Genomic DNA, 19,461 nt, shown 5'->3' on the forward strand with positions numbered 1-19,461 from the left:
TCCGGGGCAGGCAGGGAATCGAACTCATGTGGAAGTGGCTTTAGCTTCTCAGTGCAGTGCTTTAACCCGCTGCGCCACCAGGGAGGGCCCTTATTTATCATTTTTACAGGGAATCAAAAGGACTTCTAATTTCTCTCTATAATTATATGTGAGACCATTGCCTTAGATTGGGAGTCTTAGGAGATAGCTTGACTGAGGTTTTGGAGAAAAGATTTGAAATAGTGGCTGTAAGGGATAGAAAAAAAAGACAATAAAAAACCCAGAAGAAATCAAGCAGTCTGAAGGGAGCAGTTACATCAGTGACAGTGAATGATATCTGTGCCAGACTTCGCTGTGTGATTTTTCTACAAATGACATATACTATATTCAGTTCTTATAACTATGTGATTCAGATACTGTTTATTACCATCTCACAAAGGCAACAATAGACTCTGAACATTAGGCTTAGCCTTTGGCAAGTACTGCCTAGTGTGTGGCAGAGCAGAAATCAAAGCAAGTCTTGGTCAGGCTGTATTCTTGTACTCTGGTATGGCGTGTGGATGACATGTGGGTGGGTATGCTCAGTACATCATTCGGATCATGGAGGAAAAATAGGCAAACATTTATTTCTATATTATATTGCTTTAATATTTCTCTTTTAAAAAAAGTTTCACCTACGCAGTATATTAATCAATAAAAGGAGTAACAAGTTAGTTTGCCTATATTGGCAACATAGTCTCAAGCTACTTTTCACTGACAGGGCTACATGATCAAGAGATTGGAGAGCAATGCTATGAAAGAAGGTCTGTTGGTTAAGAATTTTAGGTTATCCCACTAATAAAATGTAATATATTGGGCTAATCAGGAGTCACAAACACCCTCACTTCTAAAATGAGGTTCCTGGACTTAAATTGATAATGTTCTCAAATGGTATAAATCTTTGAAAAGGAGACGTAAAAAAAATTGGAGAAGAGGTAAACGAAAAAACTTTTTATTGAGCTCACCCTGGTATTTTAGAAGTGTAGCGCCCCCTGCCGGTTGGTCGCCATTGCTTACCCGCCAACCCCGGCCCACAGTCCTCCGCGATGCAGCCATGTCTGTGTTCTTGCCTTCCCTCTCCCCTCACTCTTCCCTCTGTTTGCTCTAGCTCTATAGTCAGCTTTTAAGGATAGCTTTTTAGTTTGCTCTTATCTACCTTTCATGTGGTTTCTCTGCCTTCCTCTTATAAAGGACACCATTTGGTATTCGTCTTTCTCCTTCTGACTTTTTGCTTAGCGTAAATAAGGGGATAGTTCTTGTTTCCCCGTATACACCCTGTACTCTTTGGAAGCAATTAACCACATTTTAAAAGTGGGACTTTCTTCTTCCTCTCCTTAAGGATGGGATGACTGCATAAACTATTTGGAATTCTCCCATAAACCTTTGTTCTTTTTTGGGATTATGCTCAGTGAAATAAGCTAGAAGGAAAAAGAAAAATATCGGATGGTTTCACTTATAGGAGGAATTAGGGGACCCAAATAAGGGATAGGAGGGAAAATAACAAAATTAATGAAGAAATTAGCAGGCAACTATAAATTAGAGACATTATGCTGGGAGAGGGTGGTAGAAGAATTAAAACGGGAGAGAATTGCACAAGGGACTATGTGATAGCTCCAGGTGAACTGATGGTGGGAATTTTACAGAGAATACACCTGGAAGGAGAAAGCATACAAGCATACATTGTATAAAAATGAACAATGATGTAAAATGTCTATGAATAAAAAAATTCAGATATAAAATCTAATAAGAAAAAACTCACGGAGCTGTATTTTTTTTTGCTAAATTTGTTTTCACTTTGGAATATGAACATTACATAATTGATCATAATAGGTGGAAATATTTTTTCTTGTATGTAACTGTAGTTCGTTGTTATGTGCCATGTAATACTTGGTTACTAGAATATTTCATACCACAGTTTAGCCATTATCTTTTTGATGGCTATTTCAAACAGTGATGCTATGAATGGGCTTGTACATGCCCCTTGTAACACACAGGCATTTAAAGAAACTTTATTTCATATCAAATTGAAGCCTAAAAGTTCCATTTTTCTCAAGTAGGTACTTTTTTAATTGGTTGGGTAGATTGACAGTAGAAAATGTAAAAATAATGCATGGCTCTTTTAATTGATAGAGGAGAATTCATGTAATGATTTATCCCTAAGTTAAAACTCATGTAAATGAGAAAACACAACTTTTATTCCTGATATTCAACTGAAACATTTATCCATTGAGCCAAAATTTATTTTGCTGTTTTAACTTCTACTGTAACTAATAGTTGTATTAGTTTATAAAGCTTTTCTGCATACTCTGTTTCTTTTGAATTTCACAAACAAGTATTTGTGGAAGCAAGTATTCTTTTCCCTTTTTCCAGGAGCATAAACTAATAATCTATCTATAAGATTAACAGATTCACCCAGATTTCAGATTCTTTAAATATATATCCTACCATCAATATTTTATACACACCCATCGGAATGCATAACTCAGTATGCTATCAATCTTTTGACAATACTGATAAAAATTTAAATCTGCCCCACAGTTCCATCTCTCTTATGCAGAGAAAGAATTGTTGGAGAGAGAGCCAAGAGGAGAAGCTCATCAGGAAGTTCTCAGGCGAGCAGCCAAAGATCTTCCCATCTATACCAGGACCATGTCTGGAGGTAGAGCCAAGGACGTACGCTTGGGCATAACCGGATGTGATGACTCTTAGAAAGCATGTTATAAGCTCGAAACTGTCAGACGCTCTCTGAAAAACATTGTGTCATAACTTGAAATGCTCTTAAATCTCTCCTGCTCTATTCTATAAAACAGAGTAGAAGCATGATGGGAATTGTGGCACCGAGATCAACCAGAGCAGAACTGACTTTAATTCTCGTCTGCCTTTTTAGTTGTGACATCATAAAAAGTTAGAACCAATGAAGTCTTGATTTAGGGTAGTATAAAGGAAGAATCTTTATAACTTAGTCATTCATTTAGCCATTGATACCCTATAGAGATAGTGATACTGTTACAGGGCAACCCACGTGATTGAGGGTCCTCACCCATGACTTACAAGATTCAGCTGCAGACACACACAAAAGGGTTAATAGTGGATTTATTTACAAGAGAAAGGGAAATGAATAACTCAGGGAAAGAGAGAGAGAGAAGTTGGTTAATGCGTTCTACCAGTTCTGCTGACCTGGAACCCCAGTAGTACACTGAAAGCCAGAGTAAAGTCAAGAGACAAGATGTGAGCATGAGGCCAAGAGCCCCCCCGCCCCAAATCCCACATGTCTGGTTTCATATATCGAAATATGGCTGCCTAACCCCACCCTCAGGTCCCATCAATCTTCCCTTTGGTGATGCTGGAACTTGCAGTTCTGATGTCTATGGTGGGGACAGGGTCCACAAAACCTGTGTCTGTGGAGTTCATTCAGAACATTCTTTCCCCCTGACAATACCTGCACTTGGAATGTGGCTTTGAGGTTTCTTCATCCAGAACATGAGCTGACCGTGCTATCCATATTTGCACATTAAAAAACAGCCTTGTATGGGGATGATTAAGAGCTTATTTCCATATTGAAAGCAACTCTATATAGGCTTTGTTGTCCAAAAAAGCTCATTTTGTTTTTTGATACTACTTCCTTTTTCAGAGATTTTAACGTTAGCTAATATATTACTGATGATTATTTATTGCAAGGAAATTTTCCAGATATCAAATTTCTTAGTTTGGTTTTAGTGATCCTACTGAGTTGCCTACATAGCCACCATTTTCCTATAATTTTAGTAACCTTTGCAGCCTCTAAGAAGTTGGTACACTGAAATAGCATATTCAGATCAGCCATCCAGACTAGATACCATCCATGTCATGGACACCTACCTTGTAGAAGAACAGTAGAATTTATTCATTTCTTTTTTCTTGAAAATTTATTTATGCATACAAGAACTGAGGTGGGAGGGGTTGGGAGCAGGTGAGAGGATTCACCAGAGACAGAGTGGGGAGTAGAACAGGCGAATCCACTGAGATCCACTGCCAAGGAGGGCAGTTGGCGGGACAGGAGAGATCTGTCGTGCCATGTGGGTCAGCTCCCTTGGCAGGGATTGAACTCATGCAGAGTAGCTGTGGAAGCTTCATAGTGCTGAGACTTAACACCTTGCACCTCCATGGAAGCCTTCACATTACATTTCTAAAACGTGTTTGTATCCTCACCTAGTTATCCCAGTAAGAACAGGAAATAGTTGATTTGACTGGGCGAGAGATGATGTTTATTTTATTTTTTAAAAAGATTATTTATTTATACAGAACTGGGGTACAGGCCAGAGATGTGGAGAGTGAGAGGATTCACCAGGGACAGAGCGGGGAGCAGAACAGGCAGATCGATGCAGTACACTGCTGAGGGGAGCAGCGGGCGGGTCAGGAGAGGTCTGCCATGCCATGTGGATCTCCTCCTGGGAAGGAGGGGTTTGAGCTCATGCTGAAGTGGCTTTAGCTTCTTAGTGCAGTGCTTTAACCCGCTGCGCCACCAGGGAGGGCCATGATGTTTATTTTTTATAGAAACAGACAGATCCGTGCATTCTATGAGACTTACTGTAACTACTGACAGTGTAGAATGCATTAAAAAGTCTCCCCTAACACATCCTTCTGGGAAACCTAGCCAGAGAAGTGAGGTTGCAGGCATGCCAGGCCATTTTTGCATTTATGCAGAGTTGAACGTCTCATTTCTTTAGATGGAACTTTAAATTCCATTTGCTTTTTAGAATGTTAACTGGGATGGGGGGAGGTTTTCTCCTGTATACAATTCATTGTTAAGTCCAAAACTAACTGGAGCTTTTTGTTCCTAGCAATCCGATATTGTGACAGATGCCAACTTATAAAACCAGATCGCTGCCATCACTGTTCCGTCTGTGATAAGTAAAAAAATTTTGCTTCTAAAATACCTACATGCTCATAGCCTTGTTATTTACTATGCTTCTTTTCTCACTATTTTCCAGATTATTATCTTTTTTCTTTTTTCTTTTTTTTTTTAAAGATTTATTTATTTATTCATATAGAACTGGGGTACAGGCCAGAGATGCGGAGGGTGAGAGGATTCACCAGAGACAGAGTGGGGAGCAGAACAGGCAGATGTACTGAAATACACTGCTGAGGGGAGCAGCAGGGAGACAGGAGAGGTCTGCTGCGCATTGTGAGTCAGTTCCCATCCCTGGGATGGAACTTGCGCTGCAGTGGCTGCAGATAGCTTCATAATGCTGTACTTTAACCCCTTGCGCCACCAGGGAGGGCACTAACTTTTTTTCCTTATCCATGCTGCTTAGACTTCTTTTAGGAAACATAGCCAGTGTAATCACATGCTTTGATTGACACTGTGTTTCAAGGCTGCTGATGCCTGCCCTCCTCAAGCAAAGAGGATTCCTTAGTTATGGCGTGGATTTAAGACCTTCTTTGGTGTGCCTGCCCTCTCAGATTCACACTGCCATGACACAAAGTGCTTGCTTTTTAGCAGCTCAGGCTTTGCTAGTTCATTTCAACAAATGCTTTTTTTCTGTGGCTCTTTCCATCTTTATAAAGCTAATTCCATTGACTTTCTGACACCCAAGTATTATGTACTTAACGTAAGGGCAGTACTTCCTGCTTTACTTTATCCAGACTTTCTGTAAACACTTGACATTTTGCTCCTTCTTTAGCATAAAATAGTTGTCCATTAGCAAAATATAATTTTTTAGAAAAATGAGTTATTTGCCTCTTAAAGCATACATATTTTGAATTGAAAGTTATATATTATAAATAGAATTTGCTATAGTTTTTAGTTGTGAACTTTTTCTGTTATTCAATTCTTAGCAATTTTTTACCTGCCATTATTCTTTTGAAATAACTGCTTAAATCTCCTTTGTAATTTAATGTGATTAACATTGTGTGGATTTTGTGTGTTTCTGCTTTTTTAGATGTGTCTTGAAGATGGATCATCATTGCCCATGGTGAGCAAGGGCTGTGTACTTAGCATGCTCTGTCCCTCATAAAGTTTTTATTTTAAACATTTATTTATTTATGCATACAGGAACTGGGGTACAGCTCAGAGGTGTGGTAGGGAAATGGGGTGAGAGAATTCACCAGAGACAGTGAGGAGCAGAACAGGCAGATGGATTGAAATACACTGCTAAGGGGAGGAATGGGCAGGCCCGGAGAGGTTTGCTGTGCCATGTGGGTCAGCTCCCTGGTGGGGGATCAAACTTGTGTTGCAGTGGCTGTGGGTAGCTTCATTGTGCTCCCTTTAACCCCTTGTGCCTTTTACCCAGTTTAGACTCAGTGCTAGCAGAGGTTTACACTAAATTTAAATAACAGAAGAGGATTATTTACCTAGAATGTTTTGTTTCTCCATACAACATCATTCATACTCAGTATATATCCTCTTCCTTCTCTAATTGAGTCTGCATCACAGTAGGAAGTTTAACATGTCTAACCCTGACTGGTCTGGTATGAAGAGAATAAGGAATTATTTAAAATAGTATTCGTATTATATTTCCCCAAGCTTAAAACCTATATCAGGTAAATACGCTGTTTATTTATTGACTTTCTCCTGTTGGCCCTGACATGGCAAATTACAACATACTCCTACACAGAAGTTAAAGTAACTAAGTTCACTGTCATCAATTCTATGGTCAAAGTAATTTTACATTCTAGAAAAATGTTATTTATCTTTTCGTACAAAAGCTGCTCTTACAACCCTGTAGGAAAAACTGTATCTTTCCTATCCTTCCTCATTTCTCCCTAGGCCACAAGAATCCTTGTCTCCACCCATATTGTCCAAAACCTCAGCACACGGCAGCCTGAGTTGGCTGTTCTTTCCTCTTGAAACCAATACCACCTATTAATTCCCTTGTGTTCATGCAAAGAAAACAGTTGATAGAAAATGTGACTGTAATTGTAGGTTGTATTTGAGGCTTATTGATCATATAATAATTTTGGAAAAGGAAATGAGAATCATAAATCTCCATGTTTGGAATCAAGTTTGCATTCAAAGAGTATCTCAGAATGCTTATTTTTGGATAAGGAAGATGAATTCTATGGGCTATTCCACTTTCAAGGTGACAGAATAGAGTTAGACTATGAACTGTATGTGATAGCTATTTTTTACCATTATTTCATTCAAATGTCATGAAAAACAATCACAGTACTTGATTTGTAGTCACATTTCAGTCAGTGCACATCCAGAATTTTTTACTTCTTTATGAATTTATTTACTATATACAAGTCCCCTAAATTCCCACCTATATCTTATGCAGTTCCCTTTTCCTTATATTCCTTGAGGTAGAAATACAAGTTTGTTTTTTTTTTCCTTCCCTCCTCTCTCTCACCCCCACAATTTCTGGTTTATTATAAGCAAAGTAATGGTTTACCTTTAAATTTTTATTTTTGATATAATTTTTAAATTATTGTTAGAATTTCTACATGAAATCTAGCCTTGTACAAAATTTTAAGTGCAGGTACAGTATTAGCTGTAAACACAATGCTCTACAGCAGATCTCTCAAACTTATTCATCAGTATAATTGAGTAAACATTTTTCATATGCATATAGTTCCACTTAAAAATGTGGAAATAATTTTTTTCTGTGTTTATTTAAACACAAAATCAAAGAGAGTGATATAGTAACTTACCAATACTAGAGTAGGAAAAAGATGTATGAGGAGAGGAAATGCTATGTTTGTGTTCTGTGCATTAGGCTTATAAAATGAGCTAACACAATTAACAAAGCCAATGATGCTCCACTAAGGTATTGTATCACATTTACACAAGATCACTATTAATTCCCTTGTCTTCATAAAAAGAAAAAACACTTGATAAAAAATGTGACTACAAAGTCTAGCTTGTATTTGTATTTAGGGTTATTGATAATATAGTAATTTTGGAGAAGGAAATGAGAATCATAAATATCCATGTTTGGAATCAAGTTTGCACCCAAAAAGTATCTCAGAAATTCTTATTTTCAGATAAGGAAGATGAATTCTTACAGACTACTCCACTTTCAAGACCACAAAATTAAGTTAGTGTCAAATGTGCTTTGTAAACCCTGGCTGTCTTGACTCCTATTTACTTCTTTTCTTAAAGCTTCCATTTAATAAGAGTAAATTTCTTAAGCATGTTTGCCTATCAAACCAAATGTAGTATAGTGAAAGAACTTTGTAAATGCCTCTTATCTGCTGATTTTATTAGGTTTCTTACAAGCTCTGTGCTTTTAGCCACATACTTATTTGGACATGAACTATAGCTTATGGTTCTTGGGTCATTAAAATAGTGTTAAATACTAGATTTTTAAAAATCTAAAAACAGAAATTCCTTTTTTAGTGAAATGGATTTCTTAATGCCTCTGTGTGGAATGAAATCTTATGTTTTAAAGAAATGTCAGTGCATTGTTTTTTAAAGACTTTTTTATTTATGCATACAGAACTGGGTCACAGGCCATAGGTGTAGAGGCAGTGAGAGGCTTCACCGGAGACAGAATGGGAAGCAGAACAGGCAGATCGACGAAGTACATTGGTGAGGGGAGCAGCGGGCGGGTCAGGAGAGTTCTGCCGGGCCATGTGGGTCAGCTCCGGGGCGGGTGGGGATCGAACTCATGCTGAAGTGGCTTTAGCTTCTTAGTGCTGTGCTTTAACCCACTGCACCACCACCAGTGTATTTTAAATGTTAGGAAACCAAAAAGAGCAGCACAGGAATACCTAGGTAAAACATATAACTCATTGACAGCTTTGCTTCTGTTTTGTTAACAGGGTGAACAATTGTGTTGGATTTTCAAATTATAAATTTTTCCTCCTCTTCTTGGCTTATTCTCTGCTGTATTGCCTTTTTATTGCTGCTACAGACTTGCAGTATTTTATCAAATTTTGGACAGTAAGTCATTACCTTGTTTTTTTTGGCCATACAAATTCACCAGTGAAATATGTCAGACACTAATTTCATAGAATAAAATAAGTTTCGTTTACATATACTCAGTCCTCGTTGCTGACAGATTTTGTGGTCTGGAATTTACCTGTTTGCTAAAACTTATTTGTAATCCCAGAATTACTGCTCACAGAGCATTTGTGGTTATTTGCAGACATGCACAGTTGCCCCACGGGTAATTCCATCTCTGCCTTTGTGTTTCAAACTTCATACTTTAAGCAAGTGAACTTTTTGGTTTATTTAATGCCACAGTCTTTGCATCTTTGTGCTTTCTGTTGTTGATCTCACTGTGTAGAATATTCATGGCAGAGTGCTAGAGGGCTGTCTAGTGTTTCTGAGCAAAAATGACCCTTGTATTAGATAAGCTTCACTCAGGCATGAATTAGAGGACTGTTGCCTGTGAGTTCTGTGTTAATATTGATCTGCAGAATAGAGTATTGTGACCAGAGGTTAACAGGAAGTGAATTCACTGTTTCTGCTAGGAAAGATGGTTTAGTGGTCACAAACTGAGTGTTCATGAGACTCTCTAGAACTTAATCATGGCCAATAACAAGAATTGTCTGCATAGAGCTTTTTGGTACTTAAAAATAGAAGTGCTTTATGTGTATCTAGAATGTCCTAAATTTTTATTAGGTATTACTTGCTTAGACTTTAGATAACTCGTTTGTTTTCTGTGCCATGTAATTTAAATGTAAGTCAAACAAATTTAAATTGAGTGTTTAAAATATACATAGATAATTTTCCTGAACACCAAATAACAGTTAGCCTCTAGATTGCGTTATTATTTTCATTATTTTTTTATTATAATAAGAGTTTTTGAATTGCTCGCTCAATTATGTGAAAATTGAGTCCCATTCACTACTAAAGATTTATTGACTACCTACTTTGTGCCAGTTACCAAGCTAAGCCCTAGGGATACTCATGTCAGTGGCCACATGCCTAGTATTCAGCAATTCTTCCATTGTCCATCTTCAAGAAAGATCCCTAAAGGAAAGTCTAGGAAAGTATCACTTTACTGCTTCATTCCTGTGTGTGATTTTAATTCCAATCCATAAATATATTCGACAGAAACAACCAGTGAAAAGCCACCGGTGAGATCTTGTAATTTACGTAAATCTGAACATTACTGCAGAATACTGGAAGAATATAACTTTCTATCAGGAAGGGCCACCTCCTTATAGTGCTGGGGGTTTCATTTAGTGTCCATACGCCCAGGCCTGTCTGTCATTAAAGAGCAAATTTGAGGTTCCTTGGCTAATAAATACAAGGAGGATATCTGATTTGGCTTTGACATAGCCTGTTTCATCCCATGGATTTGTAAGGTCTATTTAGACACATGTGGTACTCTAGTGTTGATCTTTTCTGTGATGCTGTTAGTTAAATAGCTTGAAGCATTTTTGTGGATTTTTTTTTATGTTTTCTTGTAGTTGATGTAGTGGTTTGAAGTAACATAAAGCACCAATAAGAGTATTACCTAATTTATGCCACTTAACTTTCATTTCCTGGCATGATATTAAAAATAAACATTTGTGAATTTATAGTATGCTAACAAAACATATCAGGTATTACATTATAATTCCTTTTAACAAGTTTCCTACATACATGCATACTATCATAACTTTTCTAATGTTTAGTCATGTAAAACAAAATAAATATCCAAAATTTTAATACTTCGTCCATATATTGATACTCCAGTACACCTGTTTTTTAGTCAGTATATAATTCTCCCTTAGTTTAGGATAAAGTCATGTATCTTCAGCTCTAAATTTAAGAAAAACTTTAAGTAAAAAAATCTTATTTATAAAAGTAGGGGAATACTTACCCCTTTGACAAAGCATTTTATTTTCTTCCTTTCTCTATAGAATGGCCTACCTGATACTCAAGCCAAGTTCCATATTATGTTTTTATTCTTTGCTGCAGCTATGTTTTCTGTCAGCTTGTCTTCTCTGTTTGGCTATCATTGTTGGCTAGTCAGCAAAAATAAATCTACATTAGGTGAGTATTCAATTATTGTAGCTAACAGAATTTAAGTACAGAAATAGATATTCATCGAAAGTTGCCATATGATTAAATGTCAACCTGTCCTGAAGTAAAAATAGCTCTTATTTTTGACATTGCTTTGTGGGAGGTGATCTAGACCTATACAAATTCTCTCATTTCATGTACCTATTGAGTGTCCATTGTGTGTAAAGCATTGTGTATTTATATTGCTGAACAAACAAGGCAAAACAGTCTGTTGTAAGGGACAAATAAAATTAATACCTAAACATAAAAAGCAGTTATGAAATGTAGAGGGTTTTGAAGGAAACAAACTGTGCTGAGACATGAGATGAGCGCTGGAGACAGTGGAGGGGTCCTGTGTGGGCAGAGTGGTGAGAGAAGAGCTCCCTGGCACAGAAAGCCTTAACCTAAGAGGTCAGTCATGGCCAGAGCCAGGACATCCAGGTAGACAAAACAGTTATGGACAATCATGTTCAGAACCAGTAGAGCTGGGATACAGCAGAAGCAGTGCATAGAGGGAAATGTATAACCATAAAGACTTAACACTAAAGAAATACCTCACATCAGTAACGTTTTACATAAGAAACTAGAAAAACAATGAATTGTTCAGCACCACTCATTGTCATGGAAATACAGTAAGTACTGGTGTGACTATAGTAGGTTAAAAAAAAAAGAAACTAGAAAAACTAGAAACTAGAAAAACAATGAATTGTTCAGCACCACTCATTGTCATGGAAATACAGTAAGTACTGGTGTGACTATAGTAGGTTAAAAAAAAAGGCAGAGAGCAAGTGTTGGTGAGGGTGAGGATATGGAAAAATTGGAGTTTTCACATATTACTGGTGGGAATATAAAATGGTGCCACCACTGTGGGAAAACGGTGTGGCAGCTCTTCAGAAGTTAAACACAGAATTGTTACATGGGCCAGAACTCTATTCCTAGGTTTATACCCCAGAGAACTGGAAACAGAAACTCCACTAGATGGTTATACATAAACGTTCATAGCAGCACTGTTTACAATAGCCCAAAATACAAACAACCCGAATGCCAACAAGGATAGAAAGAGAAAATGTGTTGCATTTCCACAGTGGTATGTTATGGGCCATAGAAGAGTGTGAAACTAGCAAATGCTTTGGCGTGGATGAGCTGTAGAAATATGCTCAGCAGAAGAAGCCAAAACAAAATGTTACATGTTGCGTAATTCCATTTATATGAAATATCAAGAATAGTTAAGTTTAGAGAGAAAGAAAACAGACTGTTGATTTTCTAGGGGGCAGGGAGAAGGAAAAATGGGGAGTGACTACTTCTTGAGTATGGTTTTTCTTTGGGAGAAAATAATTTGGCACTTTTTGTAGGTGGTAATTGCACAGAGTCGTGAAGATACTACATGCTACTGAACTGATCACTTTAATAGGGCTAATTTTATGTTTTATGAATTAAAAAAAAAGCCTCTATGAGAAAAGTTAGAAGTGATTTGAGAAACTACTAGATAATTTTCTATGCTCTAGAAAACTATACAAGGAAAAAAAAAAGATGCTATGATGTTTGAGAAGTAAGAAGGGACTAAGTGATATAGAGTCTTCTAGACCAAGAAACGCAACCAGGACTAATATCCTTGTGACATCAGATCAACTTTAGCTGTGCGATTCCATTGTTATAATAGTGAAGATTGATTGCATTATATATTCAGTGAATGTTAATTTTTGATAGTCAAGAAAATGTTACTAAGGCGCAAATACTGGTTTAGTAATTTTTAAATAGATTGTTTCAGCTTACATGTTGGTCAATTCAATTATAACTTTTTAAAGAGATTTATTTTTTTTAAAAGGTTTATTCATACAGAACTGGGGTACAGGCCAGAGATGTGGAGGGTGAGAGGCTTCACCAGAGACAGAGTGGGGAGCAGAACAGGTAGATCAACGAAGTACACTGCTGAGGGGAGCAGCAGGCGGGTCAGGAGAGGTCTTCCACTCCATGTGGTCACCTCCGGGGCAAGCGGGGATCGAACTCATGCGGAAGTGGCTTAAGCTTCTTAGTGCTGTGCTTTAACTGCTGCGCCACCAGGGAGGGGCCAAGATTTATTTTTATTGATGCATACAAGAACTGGGGTGGAGGCCAGAGGTGCTGGGAGAGACAGGATTCACTAGAGACAGAGTGGGGAGTAGAACAGGCAGATTTACTGAAATACACTGCTGAGGGGAACAGCAGGTGGGTCAGTAAAGGGTTGCTGAGCCATGTGGGTCAACTCCTGGGTCATGGATCAAGCTCATGTTGCAGTGGCTCCAGATAGCTTGATAACACTGACTTTAACCCCTGCACCACCAGGGAGGCCCCTAACTTACAATTCTTAACTAATTGTTTCAAGAAACTGTTAGCTCCTGGAAACTTATTGCTTGAATTGGTTGTACTGAAAAGACTTCCTTTACACAACAATAGGTGAATCCTGGGAACAACCCAAATGCTCAAAACTAGATGATTGAATCAAGGAGATGTGGTATATCTATACAATAGAATACTACTCAGCAATCAAAAAAGATAAACTCATGCCATTCACAGCCACAAGAGTGGAACTGGAAGGGAATATGCTCAGTGAAATAAATCAGAAAGAAAAAGAAAAATATCAAGTGGTTTCACTTATAGGAGGAATTTAAGGGAACCAAATAAGACATGGGGGGGGGGAAGTGTATTATTATTAGGATACAACACACAATACAAAAACAAGCAATTATAAACCAGAGGAGAGGGGGACAGAGAGGTATCAGAAGGAGGGAGAATGTGGGGGACTATGGTGATGACAGGTGGGGGAGGGAGGAAGTAAACATTATTGTAAAATGAAAATAAGTAGATATATAACTGAAAAAAAAAAAGACATAGAAGATGTAGGTTTTTTTTTTAAGATTTACTTATTTATGCATACAGAACTGGGGTACAGGCCAGAGGTACAGGGGTTGAGAGGCTTCACCAGAGACAGAGTGGGGAGCAGAACAGGCAGATCGATGAAGTACACTGCTGAGGGTGCAGTGGGCGGGTCAGGAGAGGTCTGCCACGCTATGTGGGTCACCGGGGCGGGGATCGAACTCATGCTGAAGTGGCTTTTGCTTCTCAGTGCTGTGCCTTAACCCCCTGCACCACCAGGAAGGGCCTAGAGGATGTAGTTTTAATTTATTAGCTTGTTTGTATTTCCTATTTTTTTTATAATTCATACTGCTTCCATAATAGAAGGAATACTTAAAAATTAAAGAGGTATAATCATTTTAAAGCTGAAAAATTACTAGTGCACGTAGGTACTCACAGAGGTTCGCTATTGATTTTCAGTTTTCTCATTTAATCATTTCTAAATGTGGGGGTGACTGGCTGCTCTGGTGGTCACTTATGTAATTGCTCTACCATCTTTTGTAGAGGCATTTAGAAGTCCAGTATTTCGACATGGAACAGATAAGAATGGATTCAGCTTGGGCTTTAGTAAAAACATGAGACAAGTTTTTGGTGATGAGAAGAAGTACTGGTTGCTGCCCATTTTTTCAAGGTACTTTGTTTAGAGTTTTTTCAGTTGTTAAGCTAATGAAAGTAATCCAGTCAAAGAACTGCACAATTCTACATAAGAACTCCTATTTTATGTCACTATTTTTATGATTCATTCTTATATCAACATAGCATTTTAACAGAATTTCACTCTATATCATTGACTGTTCAATTGTAAGATATTATTTTAATTGTAGTCTAGGTGATGGCTGCTCCTTCCCAACTTGCCTTGTTAATCAAGATCCTGAACAACCATCTACTCCTGCAGCATTGAACTCAGCAGCTAAAAAGTAATCCTTTTTTTCCTCCATATTTTACTTTAAAATAATGTTTTTCCGTTGTATACACTGGGTATATGATCCTTTGAACAAAAAGTTAAAGCATGAGACAGTTTACCATAATGCTTTCCACTTGGTGGAAGGAAAGAATGGCTGGGGAAGAGTGTAGGGAGTTCCAAGTATTTTTGTGAAATTATATTACTATTCTCTGTGGTGGGTGAGCAGGCGTTTATGCACCGTACATTTTGGTTCACTGAAATATATTGTGTTTCCTAAAATTTAGTGCTTAAAATTTAGTGTGTTTAGGTTTTCTTTAAAGACCTCTGACCATGGAGAAAGAAGGGAAGACAAAGGATCTTGGAAATTCAACGTCTGAAGACTTTGACCTGCAGTTCCAGTCTATCAATAATTTGAGAAAGGCCATAGGAAGTGCTGATACTTGATTTTGCTAATTGGCAAAAGGCAAAACTCCTTAAACTTATAAAATGCTGTCTATGAATTTAAGTTTGAAACACTAATTTTTTAAACTATTATAACACGTTTATTTGGATAAGAACATGTCTCTAATTTTTTTTAATGAACGTCAGTAGCAAAACATAACCATAATATTCTTACTTAAGTGGAGAGCTTTTACTAGTTGCCAGCATGCCATGTATACAATCCTACTTTCTCTCCTCCCAGCCAGTGCTTATTTCTTAGAGATCATAGTGTTTGATCCAGTGATCTTCGCAGACATTCCAAAGTCATTTTCAGTCGTCAAAAGAGATGAAACCAGTTTGCCATCTCATTCCTAGAGGGAGTTATGTGCTTAATCCTGTTTTAAGGGCATTCTGATGGATTTCATAGACATTCAAAGGCATTAGAGTCTTGCCTGGTCAAACTAAGATTGCCTTGAAAATCCCATAGATTTATTGGTGGGGTTTTTAAATATTGCAAAAAAAAATCTTTTAATAATCTATTTCAGATTGTTTGCAAACTTTTATAAGTGGTAGCAGTTTTCAATCATTTTTAACTGGTGTTAAGTTTTTTTTTATAGTTTAAGAATATTTAGGCTTTAGATATAGTATCTCTTTCCTACTAATTATCACATGGGGCTTGGGCCAAATCTTACTTCTAGCATTGTTACCCAAGTAGGTAATTTGAAGAGGTCAAATAACCTCTTTAGGCTTTTCTTTCCTTCCCTTTAAATGCTGAGGTTGTATCTTGACTGCTAAAGTCTCTTCTATTGAATTCTACAATTTCGCCTGATTAGCTCATATATAATTTCTATGGCTAGTGCAGTTCTCTTCTTTGAAGCCCACAGTTTTATATCTGTTTACTCAACATTCCCACCCAAATGTTTGAAAGTCATCTACAACTGAATAGGTACAAAGCAGAACTCCTGATTCCCAGCCATCTACACCTTCACCCCATCTCTAAGCCTGATTCTTCTCCATATATGGTATTGGTGATCTCCATTCTCCCAGGTACTGAGATGAGAAACTTTGGAGTCATCCTAGATTCCTCTCTATTTCCTTGATCTTACCCCATTTATAAACCTCTCTGATGTTCCCTGAAAATATAGCTGTTACTAGATACCAGCGTACCACCTCATGGCTGATTTCTGACTCAGTCCATTTTTCTCACGTGTATTACTTCAATACCCCCCTAAATGATATTCCCTATTCCATTTTTGCCTCATTCAGGTCTATTCCCATTAAAAGGTCTAAGTGATCCTTTTAAAATGGAAATCAGATTGTGTCATTCTGTTCAAAATCTTCCATTGGTTTCCCATCTTACCCATAATCAAAGCTAATGAATGTCCTTACCTTGTCCTGTCTAATCTAGTCCTCAAACCTTTCTGATGCCATCTCTCACCACATTCCCAACACCCAAAATACTCACAACACAGATTTTGTTCCTGTTCAAATATACCAAGGATGCTCATACTTGGCCCCTTTGTACTTGCCAGCTCTTCCGAACCATACTTCATTCATCTTCTGCTCTGTTCTAACTTCACAGTGGAGGCCATCTTTGAAAACTCTTTGTAAAATAGTAACCTGCTTCTCCACTTCCTCTTATACTGTTTGCTGTTGTTATAGCTCTATTTGCTGCTTGACTTACTGTATATTTATTTTCTTCTTCGTCCTCCTCAATTACAACACAATGTCCATGAAATCAAGAACATTATTCATTGATATAATAGGTACTAGTGGATACTATTGAATGAATGGATTCTTGTCACTGTTAGAATCTAGTTAGCAGCAGTGATTCTGTATAAAATTTCTAAGTTAGGATCTATTAGTTGAACATTTCCTAAGGGATAATAAGTATTAGAACAGACTATTTTTCATGTGAATTGGAGACTTGCTTTTTTACTTAACACTTACCTCCAAAAATTTAGTAAGAAGAAACTAAATATGTACATGATTGAAATATTCTCAAATTTTATATATGAGGCACTTATTAAAGAGCAAAAGCATAGTCTCTAGAAAATATAATGATTATATTCAACTGAAGTATGTAAAGTTGTTCTTGTAGGAATTTTTAGTACTTTTTCCTTTGGGGGGCATTATAATTACTCTTCAGGGTGTTCTAAAATTAACTGATAATAATTTCAATGTCAATATTTTTTTCTACATACTTGAAATAATATTTTCTGTATTTCTTTTTGTGTGCCATCCACTATGTCAAAATGTGGCATAACTATATAATTTTAATATGTAAATTCTTTTTAAACTTCTTCCCCTAATTACACATTAAATTCATAAGCTTTGATAATATCAGGTATTTTCTTTCTTTTTTAAAAAATATTTATTTATTTATTCATACAAAACTGGGGTGTAGGCCAGAGATACAGAGGGTGGGAGGAGCCACCAGAGACAGAGTGGGGAGCAGAACAGGCAGACTGTCGAAGTACACTGCTGAGGGGAGCAGCGGGCGCGTCAGGAGAGATCTGCCATGCCATGTGGTCACCTCTGGGGCAGGCGTGGATCGAACTCATGCAGAAGTGGCTTAAGTTTCTTAGTGCTGTGCTTTAACCTGCTGCACCACCAGGGAGGGCCAATGTCAGGTATTTTCAATGTTCTTGTAAGATGGTGCTCAGATTTGTTGTTTCAGTTTTACAGAGAAAGATAATTCTTTGTTGAGTATCAGTCAGGTTACTTTAGAAACATTTAGACCAGTTTTTCATAAACTTATGGTTTCATCATCATATTTTTCCACAACCACATTCTGGTTAAAAACTATGTTCTGCTTCAATATATTTATTGCACTTCATTTTATTTTTAAACCAAACTTGGTATCACTATCATAAATGAGAAACTAGTATAAATTGTTATAAATCAAATAAACTTTATGAATAGAATAAACTAATGAAATACTCATTTCTAACTTGCTTCCCTTATCTGCCAAAGGCTGAGGCTGAGGCTGATTCTTGCTACTAAAAGTGGAGCTTTGCCAGCATAAAGATCATTATCTTTTTGTAATCAGAAGAATGAAAAAAGAGCTGAAAAGAACAGGTTGTTCATTCTGTGTCAGCTTGACTTAATGTCTTGTCCCTAAATTCCCTAGATTTTCTTGGGTAATTCTTACAATTACATTATATCATGTGGCTTGAATTCCTTACTATGAGAAAAATTCAGCTTAATATTATCAAGAGCTAATATGATGAATATTATTATTCAGTCCTGAAAACCATCAATTTCCTGCAAAACCATTGAGAGAGTCCCAGAGTCACCTTCTTACTGATTCTCAATCTTGGACAGAGAGTGGCACAAACCCTGGAAAAGGCATAGCTGGTAAGGTTGTGTTTACTTGGCTATTTTGATATATTTTATTCTGAAAAGATGAAAGTGGTAAAAAAAAAATCCATTATAGTATCTTGGATTTTTGCTGCTTTGGACTTGGATTCTCACTGTAAATTTAGAATTATTTTTAAAGAACTTCTAAGTATGATGTTCATTAATGTCTTTTAGTGAGAGAAAAGAGTTGTAAGTTTGTAAAAAATAGCTTACATTGCCTTTTTTCCAGTTATAGAACCAGATTTTATTAGTACATATTAAATAAAGTGATAGAAACTCAAAAAGTAATTTACTAAAAAAACAAAAAATGCAGTCAACTTTTACAGAAGGTTGAAGAACATTTGCTGAGCATAAAATTATATAGTTCTTTTACTCTAACATATCTATCCAACTTCAAAATGTTGTAGTAAAGTGATTGCACAATAGCCATAAACTCTATTATTTTTTCATGCGTCACTCACATTTCTTTTGTTATTGTTGACTTCAATCTTTGATTACTTCAGTCAATACAGTTGATTGGCAAAAAACAAATAAGGCTTTGAAGTCAGAGCAATGGTGTAGGAAATAAATTTAATAATAATAAAAAGGCATGTGAGCAGTGCTAGGTTCAATGTATCTTCATCATTTTGCCCATACTTCTGCTTCCTCAGATGCATTTCACTTATTTTTAAAAGCTTGTGACATTGGAAAAGGTGCTGTGTGTGTTTCTATTTAACCATCTTATGAACACCCATACTCTTTGTAAGTCATCTTTGGAATGTCTTCTAGGGGGATCTGTGAACAGCTCTCTGTTTATTCAAAAGTAACCACAACAATGATAATTTATGTTCTTTCCTGAAGGTATGAGTAACCCCGCATTAACTATGGAGAATGAGACATAATTCTTCAAACAAAAGTAATTCATATTTTATGAAAGTAAGATGTCTTTTCCTTTATTATTATA

The 19,461-nt window shown here is 36.9% G+C and overlaps 1 protein-coding gene across 1 annotated transcript in view; it reads left to right on the forward strand.

Moving 5' to 3' along the window:
• Window positions 1–19,461, forward strand: part of ZDHHC2 (zinc finger, DHHC-type containing 2) — a 29,284-nt gene that overhangs the window by 4,958 nt on the left and 4,865 nt on the right. Inside the window, exons 3-11 of the mRNA XM_004682342.2 lie at window positions 2,557–2,677; window positions 4,839–4,908; window positions 5,940–5,972; window positions 8,764–8,884; window positions 10,798–10,930; window positions 14,336–14,462; window positions 14,656–14,748; window positions 18,403–18,515; window positions 19,359–19,433. Of these exons, the coding sequence (XP_004682399.1) occupies window positions 2,557–2,677; window positions 4,839–4,908; window positions 5,940–5,972; window positions 8,764–8,884; window positions 10,798–10,930; window positions 14,336–14,462; window positions 14,656–14,748; window positions 18,403–18,515; window positions 19,359–19,399 (852 nt within the window). The 3' untranslated portion in view covers window positions 19,400–19,433. The remainder of the gene's footprint in view (window positions 1–2,556; window positions 2,678–4,838; window positions 4,909–5,939; window positions 5,973–8,763; window positions 8,885–10,797; window positions 10,931–14,335; window positions 14,463–14,655; window positions 14,749–18,402; window positions 18,516–19,358; window positions 19,434–19,461) is intronic.

This window comes from Condylura cristata, unplaced genomic scaffold, assembly GCF_000260355.1.
Source record: "Condylura cristata isolate star-nosed mole 26May11 unplaced genomic scaffold, ConCri1.0 scaffold00014, whole genome shotgun sequence".
In the NCBI taxonomy this organism is placed as follows: Eukaryota; Metazoa; Chordata; class Mammalia; order Eulipotyphla; family Talpidae; genus Condylura; species Condylura cristata.